Below are 10166 nucleotides of genomic sequence, written 5' to 3' on the forward strand. Positions count from 1 at the left end.
ACCTGCCCGCGGTCCTCGTTCTCCCCGGGTCGGCCTGGGCCAGCTGCTGTGCCAGATCGTGGTCAGACTCTGTTAATCCGGCAGGCTCTTCACCAATTTTCTGACAAAAGGTGACTTCAGATTACATAGAGGCACTGCAACAGTTTCCCACTGAGTAGGAAAGAAACATAAGAAATATCACACACAAGAAGACTAATAAACCAAGGTTTTAAATGGTCTTTGAGGCTCTGGCCACCGGTAAATGGGCCTCAGGCAGCTGGAAAATCTGGGGAAGATTCTGGACCAGGCCTTGTCCTGTATCCGTAACACCTGAAGGTGTGGAGACTGGAAGGTCTTACAGTGTGTTCTTTCTCATCTTCCAGGGACAGGACACTTTAGACCGAAGCTCAGAACTGATCCATTCTGGGGAGCTAACCAGGATCACTAAGCAAGGCAAGAGCCAGCAGCGGACATTCTTTCTGTTTGACCACCAGCTGGTGTCCTGCAAGAAGGACCTGCTGCGCAGGGACATGCTCTATTACAGGGGCCGTGTGGACATGGATGACATGGAGCTCGTGGACCTAGAGGACGGGCGGGACAAGGACTGGAATCTCAGCGTGAAAAATTCCTTCAAGCTTGTCAGCAAAACCACTGATGAGGTTCATCTGTTTTGTGCCAAGAAACAAGAAGACAAGGCAAGGTGGCTGCAGGCTTGCAAAGATGAAAGGAGACGGGTGCAGGAGGACCGGGAGATGGGTAAGCAGCACCTCAGTGCCACGGGGTGTCATTGGCCTCTGCTTTCAAGCCTCACCCACCAGCCTTCTCCCAAAGAGCTAAACTCCACACTTCAGAAAAGGGAAGGATTTGTGAATTGTAAATATTTCTAAACTTGCTTACAAGACCGGCCATGACAGATGTAGTTACTACTAGCAATATTTATGTGCCAGAGCTGTGCTCCACATTTGCAGAGATTGTCTCATTTAATTTCAAAAGGTATTATTTCTATACCCATTTTATAGATAACATAATTGAGGCCAAGGCCTTTGCCCACTCTTACATGATGACCAAGTGACATTTAAAACCATCTCAGTGTGCCCAGGAGACTGAGTCACACTCTGGTGACTGTCACCCAGGCCATGAGAAATATAAGGTGATCCTTGAGGCTTCCTCTTCAGCTGTGCCTTTAAAGCACTTTAAATTTACCTTGCTGTCACAGTCCATTCCGGCCCCATACCTGCCTGCATATTCCCCATCTCAGCCATGAAGCCTCCTGTGCTGCAGTGAAATCCATGCCCAGGATTGCCCTGGTCTCTGCAGCTCTGCTCCCCTCCAGGTATCGACTGGCCTATGAGATGCACCATCCAGCCTATTATTTACAGTGGGAGCACCCACCGTGTCTGAGCTGAGGTAGTGCCTCCCAGCATGGTAGGGTTTGAGCACAAACTGTTGAATGGAAGTCAGGATGCCACAGGGACCATGGACCTCTAGAGATGAGGTAGGATGAAGGATGCTCTGCAGCCCTTCTGGGACCAGACCTCAAAGGTGGTGTGGTGCAGGATGCAGGAGAAGGCTCTCCCCTTTCATTTCCTGGTCCACTGCCATGACGAAGGCTGGAATGAAACCAGGAGGTACTGTGTTGGCCCCCACCATGGCAAGTGTCACCAGCACCAGACTCAGGCTTGGCCATGGATGGTGCTCTTACCCACAGGAGGTTTTGTGGGATCATGTATTAGAGTAGAAAGGGCTCTACAAGTCGTCAGGCTGACTTGCCATCAGAAGCAAGAATCTCCTCTGAAACATTCTTAACAGGTGAGTACTGGCTCATACCTTGACCTCTAATGGCACAGAGCCCACTGCTCACAGGTGGCCCCTTCTACTAAGTGAAAGTATCTTTTATTCTAAGAGGAAAGCTGATCCCCAGCAACTTCCATGTGTTGATGCAGCTTTTGACTTTTGGGTCTCATTGGAATAAGGTTCATCACTCCATCATGCCAAGAATTCTTCAGATAGTTGAAGATCACATAAATTCAGATGCAAAATGAGAGATCCACAAAATCCTGATTTGTACCTGCCATGTAACATTGTCTGGTGCAGGCCTTGAAATCATTTCTAATTTAGAGTACTTTGGCTTTTCCTCAGATAAAACCAAATATTTAAAGGGCATTCTAAATACTTTTCAACTCCGCCCCTCAGCAGGAGAAACAAGAAGAGAACTGATGTTGTACCTCTGCAATTCAGTGCCTGTGCTCACAGCTAGTGCTCAGAAGACAGACAGGAATGAGTGAATGAATGAATGAATGAATGGCTGCACGCAGCACTCTTGGAGCCATTGAATCTGTGATGTGGGTGTGAGTGGATGAAAATGTTGTGTCAGCCTAGGTGCCCAATACATGACATGTGGGATCATTATGCCATTAGCCAGGCTGGGCTCAGAGGATGGGAATAAGGCAGGGCTGCGTGGGCCTCAGAGCAGTAGAAGCCAGGGGTCAGTGGACAGAGCCTGAAGGAGATGATAGGACCCATTAGGGACTGATATCAGGCATGCCGAGGAGCCAGGGTGCAGGGAGCAGAGTGTTGAAAGGTAGAGGGTGAGCCTTGGCGAGTGGCCCCAGGTAGCAGAGGCATAGCCCAGCTCTCCTTCCCCAGGAAGAAGCCTTGCCCAGTGTGGCAGTGTGAGCCTCCTCCCCTCTGCCCTTGCCTCTCTCCTCACGCTCCCTATAGTTGGAGTAACCCAGTTCCCATCACTCAAGTATTAGCTGTGTTAGGGGGAGAATAAAACTCACTCAGCTTCCACAGCAGGTAGGTGAGCAGAACTGGGGGCCCCTTTGATTTGTCTTCTCCTCCCAGAGCCTTGTCCTGTAGGGAGGTAATTGGGGTGACTCCATATGAACTCTTGCCTGGGTTTACACAAGTGGTCAGTGCCTCCTTACCAACAGCACTCCGTCTCAGTCTTTCCAGGTTTAGAAAATAATTCTGTGGCCATCCTTGTGATAATTATTGCTCCTTCTGTTTCCTTTTCCAGTCTTTTCATCCTCTCCTAGTTCCTCTAGGATTAAGGTTCTTTGCTTCAGGTTATGATGAATACCTCAAGGGTAATATGGGTTACAGCACAAGTTTTATTCTAAAATGTTTTCACTTGTTTTGAATACATATTACCTTTGTTTCTAAATCCAGGAATGGAAATTTCTGAAAATCAAAAGAAGCTTGCCATGTTAAATGCTCAAAAGGCAGGACATGGAAAGTCAAAAGGTAAGTTCTACAGATGCCTCCATCTCTGTAAAGTATATCAGTTTTGGGATTAAAACCAGGGCCTCTCTGTTCTGAGGGGATGATGGTATCATTACTAGTCTGAGGCAATCAACCCCTCCTGCATCTTTTGGGCACATAAGGAGGAAATCGCCAACCCCAACTGCGTTGGTAGACGCAGTAAGTAAGTAAGAAAAAAAATCTAATGTTCATCACATCATACGATGAGTTAAGGAACAGGAAGACACACTAGCTTATTTAGAGCCAGGGTTCTCTGTCCTCCCTGCTCATCAGAAGGACCTGGGCAGCTATTTAAAAATATCAGTGCCCAGGGCACATACTGCAGGGTCCTGATGTGCAAGCCAAGATTGTGCTGACATAGGTGATACTGATACTCTAGCCCAACAGAAATACTGAAGGTCTTTATTCCAAAAATATTATATTTTTGTAAAATTAATTCAGATTGACTCCAAGAGGTACTCACCCTATGATGTTTATCTATTCAGTATTTTCCTAACTGAAAATACAAAAACACAGATCAGTTCAGCCTAGGACTGTGATAGGCTGTCAACTGCTACGCCAAGAATTCATTACCAACACCACACTCATAACTTTCCTGCTCCCTCCACTCAAATGCAGAAATCCTCCCCCTCCCCCAAGTCATAAATACGTTCAAGGCAGAAAAATCCACTGTGTATTCTTTTTTGACATCTCCACTTTTACTGGCAGGTGACCAGTAAATACCAGTGTGTTAGAAAGTATTTGTTTCTGTATCTTGTAACAGTCACTAGCTTAGCAAGTAGCCTCTGAAGAATGGAATGAATGATCACCTTTCAGGAACTTTCATGAGCTACCTCATTTCGTCCTCTCTCACCCTGGGAGATGAGGAAGGCCTAGTAGTAGGGGTGGATTCTGAACAGAGGTCCTGGCTCCTTCCAAACCCACACTCTTTCCTCTTACCATGCTGACTTTCACAGTTACTGTGTGGTCTTGTAGCTAGTTTCAATAAGCATTTTTAATGACCTCTGCACAAATTTAAAATGCTGACTCTAATACAATAGTTTTGATTACAGTGATTAAGTATTGGGGGCACTATTCTAGGTATACTGCTTCTGTTAATTCATGTAATTCTCACAACCCAGCAGGCACCATTGTCCCTACCTTAGATTTAGGGAACTGAGACACAGAAACCAAGTAATTTCCCAGTAATTACAGCTAGTAAGTGACAGAGCAGGGTCTGGGCTGAGGCAGTATGTTGTCGCTTGTCATCCCGAATAGCGGTTCAGCTCTAATCCTGCCACTTACTGTGGTGTGACCACAGCGATTCCCATACACTTTCTGGTTTGTGTTCTTCCAGTCATGCTGCTCTAATGATCCCTTCCTGGGATGATTTTTGTGAGGATTCAATGAGGTAATCTACATCACACCTCCACACATACTATGGGCTGAATGTCTTATGACAGCCATCAGTTGTGCTTTCGATTAGTGTGAATTGAAAATCAGCTAAGAACTTGAGTCTTGGCACTGGTTGTTTTCTTCCCTCTTCTGCTGACAAGTGACCCTCAGCCCATGTGCTATCTTTCTCCTCTCGAGTTAGGCTACAGTGGATGCCCTGCCGCCCCGCCACACCAGAGCTTGCACCCCATTCATCAGCGCCACATCACCATGCCCACCAGTGTCCCTCAGCAGCAGGTGTTCGTCCTGGCAGAACCCAAGAGGAAGCCTTCACTGTTCTGGCACACCTTCCATAAACTCACCCCTTTCAAGAAATGAAAACAGGGAAGGCCGCACTTCAACTGTTCACAATCCAAGGACAGTCTTTGGACCCAGTGCTGAAAACTTCTTTTGGGGATGAATAACAGAGAAGGACTTGGACTCGCCTTCAGTCTTCAGAGACACAGCTGCTTCCTTGGAAGGGGGAGAAGGTGGTGATGCTTTCACGTACACAGGAACCCTCTGTGACCTGTGCCAAAGCAGCCAAGACTGAGGACCTGGTGACATACTCTAAAGTGAGTGCTGAGCAGAGTGCCCTGCGAGCCTCACTGGTGATGAGTGCTGTGCGCAGCCCAGGTCCAAAGTGCCATGAATAAGGGCAGGATGGTGTGGTGCTTTTGCATTTGATTTGAAGGCAATGGTAGTCCTGGGATTGGGACAATACTACGTGTCACTGGCATGGGTAAGCCACATCTCTCTTCCATGGTATTAGGAAGGGACTTACTGCAGATGTGGTGTCCCGGGTGTCATCTGAACCTACATATTTGCCATTGTGGTAGTGCAGTCTTCATCCTGCCAGGTTCCTCTCCCCTACAGGCTGGAGGGGAAAGCAGGATGAGCCTGTTGTGTGGCAGGGAGGTCTGCAAGGAAGAGTGACTTCAGTCTCCTAATGGTAAGGCTGTTTTCCAGAGAGGGAGGGAGGCAGAGGAAGTCCTACATGGGCTAGATTGGCCCTTCTCAAGTCAGGTACACTTCTGCCCACATGCAGTGTGTGACTCCATGACCAGAAACCATGTCTACTCACACGTCATAAACTAAAACTATTCAAACATATCCACTTGCAATATAAAAACCCATTCATTTTAATTTTATGGTAAAGTGAGTATGCGAATGCACCAATCAAAAGGCATTCTCACTCTATCAGTTATTCCTGGTACCCTTAATAGTTAAGCTGTAATGGCATTTACATTCCCCTGAGAAAGCAGGAGCTTCTGAGCAGTCCGGCTGTGGATGTAGAGCCCACTTGGTTGCATGAACCCAAATAGCAGTGCTGACCATGCCATTACCTGCATGTCATCAGGTTTCTCAAGAGTCCCTCTTTATAAAAGAGAACTTAACAAAATATATCTAGACTCACAGAGAGCAGTCTTTTTTTAACGAGGACCACATGGTCCGATACCAATCAATAGTTTTTCCCTAGTCTATATTGTAAATTTTGATGAAACTAACTTTTAAATATGCCTGGAGAAGACAAGACTCTGCAAGCAAGATGCCACTGTAATTTACTTAGTGCACTGGATGGGGGGGTATTGTATGGCACAGTTTGTGGTTTTCTATTTGAGAATCTCTTTTTTGTATGCTACTCTCAGAAAGTTCTTTTTTCTACCAGACCCATGCTTGAGAATAAACAAACCTGTGCTGTCAAACACAAAGGTGTATGTAATCTGAGTCTCTGGGTGTGTGGTTCCTCCCCTTCTTTCTCCTTCTTCACGCCCAGAGCTGTTCCTGAAGGAGGTGAAGTCCTGCAACAAAGGGACAAAATCCTGGGCCTCTCTGGTGAGGCTCAGCGCACATCCTGCAGCAGTGTCAGAAACTCATTCCTGTTCTTGAGCCTGCCCTGCACCTCAGGGCCCTCACTGCAGTATTGCTAGGAGGTCACACTGGCCCGTGGCCAACAACCCCAGCCACTGCCTTGAGGAGGCTTCTCAGGAGGTGCTGTGAGTGCATGCATGAGTATGTGAGTTTCGTTTTTAAGAAGAAATCTCAATTTTAGTTACATTTATATAACTGACCTTTTTACTAACAAAAAATGTTATGTTTTGTAAACCATTCTAAATATGCTTTTTGTGGGCCCCTCAGCAAAAACTCTAGGGGTCTGTGTGCTAAAGTAGAGTTCTTTGTATATACAGCAGTTTTGAACAGTTGGTTGTGTTTTGTTTTTAATATAAGAGAATTACATTAAGGAAGCAAAGAGAATTATTTGCTTAGGTTATATTTTAAATGAATATTCAGTGAGTAAAGAACCACTCAGTGGGCTTCCATTTGCTAATATTTATTAATGGGCAATGAAGAAATGCTTTAAGTTCTGTGACAAGTCCTGACTTATTTCCTAGCTGAGCCCTGACTTTGGTCCCCACCTCTCGCTCATGGACTCCTAACAAGAACAGGAAGCTCAGACCCTGGCTGGTGTGTAGCTCAGTGGATTGAGTGCTGGCCTGCAAACCAAAGGGTTACAGGTTTGATTCCCAGATCAGGGCCCATGCCTGGGTTGTGAGCCAGGTCCCCAGTATGGGGTGTGTGAGAGGCAGCCACATATTAATTTTTCCTTCTCTTTCTCCCTCCTTTCCCTTCTGTCTAAAAATAAATAAAAATCTTTAAAAAAAAAGAGAAGAAGAAGAACAGGGAGCCCAGATACCCAGGCCTGCAGGGCCCCTGGGGCCTGTCAGCTCTGTACCGTGTGAGAATCACCTGATCAAAGATCTGTTCTGGAGATCTGTTCTGGGTGGGTCCTGGGTGGGTGTTCAGTTGATTTTGAAAACTGCTAAAATAGATTTAAAAGGACAGAACGTCCTTTGACTTCTTTAAGTTGACATGTCTAGCTTCAGTTGTTTTACTAAATGCCAGAGTTCTATAAAGAATACACGGCTCAAGTAGCCTAATTTTGGTTTGCCAAACTTCCTTCTTGACTTAACTCACATGTTCCACTTCGAAAAGTATAGAAAAAAACAGTCTCTATACAGATTATGTATGAATTTCATTGGGTATTTCACTTTCTCTTTCTTTCACTTTTTTGAACCCTACATTGCACAACATGGGAGACCGAAAAAAGAAGAGATGATATAGAATTTTGATGAACTTCACCTATTCCATCATTCATATTTCAGAATTTGACAACTCTGTCAAATGGCAGTTGCTCTGGCCTTGGGTCAAGAGTACCCTCCTCAATCTTGATCATATCTAAAATGTAGGACAATCTTGCAACAGGTAAAAAAAATCATAAAATAGAATGTTTATAAAATCCTGGAGAAGTGGCATTCTTTGTCTTTGGGCTGAAAACTAGAAAAAGAGTGGCAGCTTCTTGCCAGAGCTTTGATGGGACCATCTGTATAGTTCATTTTCAGTAGAACTGATCGTTTTCACCTGGATCTGATATTATAGTTGAAAACATTTCATTTCCATCTCCCCACTATTTGTGAATATTATTGTATCTTTCTGTACCTAATCTAGATGAAGACTAATTTAGTGCCTGTTCAGAAAATCCCTTCGATACTAGACACAGCAAAAGTGCACTTCATTGAAAATTTGGTTCACAATAGAAATCTTTCATAAAAGCCTTGAGATTCTATATTTTATCAATTGGAGATAATAATGTGCCCACACTGCTGATATTCCTCAATAAAGTCAACTTACTTAGCCAGAGTAGAACAGCCTGACTACCTGGGGTTAGGAGGGAAATTGCTGTGTTATTTTTTGTTGAGGAGAGAAACAGATGTGTGCCTCACAGGACAGTGCCAGCAAGTGTGAATAAATGTCCTTTCCAGGCTATGGGACACACACAAACCAACCAGGACAAACTGCACAAACACAGTTGTCCCCAGCAATGAGCTTCACCTACATATTGTTCTCTCTGTTCAAGTATCACTTGGCTAATGCTGTACTCAGGATGGATGTGGTGATGGTGGAGTTCAAAAGACTTCAGGAGAAAAAAAAAAGAAAAACTATCTGACCTTGAAAAACCCCAAAGTTTAAATATTTGATGCAAATGTATATAGTTACAACATACATAACAATATTGCCTTTAGTTATTCCATAGGCATCAACATTTGTATTTAGAAAATACTTCATTTGATTCTGTGACTTCATAATTCATTCCTTTTATAAGTGTTAGAGTCATTCATGTTTGACTTAACGTACTTGCAAGGCTTTTGGTAACCTTTTCATTTTAACTCATCAACACCAAGATGATGTGATCTGTGTGAGTTGTGACAGCTCCCAAACTGGTGGGCTGGCTGTGGACAGCTGAAAGGTGTCGTACAAGAGTGCTGTGACTTGAAATGTATTTTTGTTGAATGAAGTTTTTATAAAAATATATACATATATTTACAACATTATTTGAATGATTTCTTGTAAATGCTGTGAATCTATATTTGTTTCATATCTGTATATTAAAATTAATTTGCCAAACTGGTTCTAGTAGTGCATTTGAGTATTCGAGTAAGATTTTTTTTTTTTAATGGAGAGAGAGGATTAGGTGGGTTTTCTTTCTGAGGTGGGATTCACAGGGCATTTCCTACCTGGACATTGATGGAGTTCTTTTCCATAATAATTTGTCCATTAATGAGCTAGATCAAACCACTGGACAGGAATGGGAGAAAGAAGGCTCTCCATACCTGTCCACTGTGAATAGGGACTAGGGACCACTTGACTCGAAAAAAGTCCCTAAACATTGGAATAAGACTGGTAAAGCCAAAACCTGAAATGAGAAGTCCAGTTTTGTGGCAGCAGCTTTTGCACAGATGGTAGAAGGTAGACAGTAGACAACAGAACATGCCTTTCATTTCCCTGCTGCTGGCAAAGGAAAGGTCTGGCCCCTTCACTGATCTGCTAGTGGCCCTAGGCCTACTTACCCTCTGGGGTGGGGTAGATAACAATTTCCTCTTCTAATTAATGGCTCCGAAAAGCTAGTAAATAGCCCATTGTTTGCTGTGACTGTGATCTGGAAAGGATTCTTATAAAGGTTGCCAGGCAGCTAGTCCCTGTTTTGTTTGTTTACTCTTAATAGCCACCTACTTCCCAAACTGGTTTCCCCTCCTGGAGCTGGAGAGAAAGAGGGGACTTTGCTTGGGGATGTGGTACTTGGGGGGCGGGGGTGAAAGTGCTGGGAACCAAAGTGTGCCTCTCAAAGGTTGGCTCCCAGGGACTCAATCTGGTACCACATATAGGCAGGAGTGGGAATAGAGGGCTGTGGCCATTTCTTCTAGAAGAGTTGTGGGGAGGTGACCTAACATGAGCCACTTACCCAATGCCCTGGAAGGACAAGCTGAAATGTATGACTCCTCCATAAGAGCTTACAACTGAAAAGGGAAGACAGACAGGCACAATTAAAATTGAGTGTGCACTGTGCAACACAGGAGTATACAAGTTATGAAGGGATTTCAGGAGACAATCCCTTCCTCTAGTATCAGGGTAAGAAGCAGCATACAGCAGGACAAGCCCCAGTGGGACCC

The 10166-nt window shown here is 44.6% G+C and overlaps 1 protein-coding gene across 7 annotated transcripts in view; it reads left to right on the top strand.

Annotated features, from left to right (window-relative positions):
* SPATA13 (spermatogenesis associated 13) overlaps window positions 1–8421 on the top strand; it is a 374002-nt gene extending 365581 nt beyond the window's left edge. For 5 of the 7 annotated variants that reach the window (XM_036018442.1, XM_036018445.1, XM_028531959.2 and 2 more), the window contains 3 exons: window positions 363–735; window positions 3154–3228; window positions 4823–7150. In XM_036018442.1, the coding sequence (XP_035874335.1) occupies window positions 363–735; window positions 3154–3228; window positions 4823–4998 (624 nt within the window). In that variant the 3' untranslated portion in view covers window positions 4999–7150. Of the gene's footprint in view, window positions 1–362; window positions 736–3153; window positions 3229–4818 lie in introns of all 7 variants that reach the window. The other 2 variants (XM_036018443.1, XM_028531961.2) reach the window with 2 other exon arrangements.
* The last annotated feature ends 1745 nt before the right edge of the window (window positions 8422–10166 follow it).

This window comes from Phyllostomus discolor, chromosome 2 (assembly GCF_004126475.2).
Source record: "Phyllostomus discolor isolate MPI-MPIP mPhyDis1 chromosome 2, mPhyDis1.pri.v3, whole genome shotgun sequence".
Lineage (NCBI taxonomy): Eukaryota > Metazoa > Chordata > Mammalia > Chiroptera > Phyllostomidae > Phyllostomus > Phyllostomus discolor.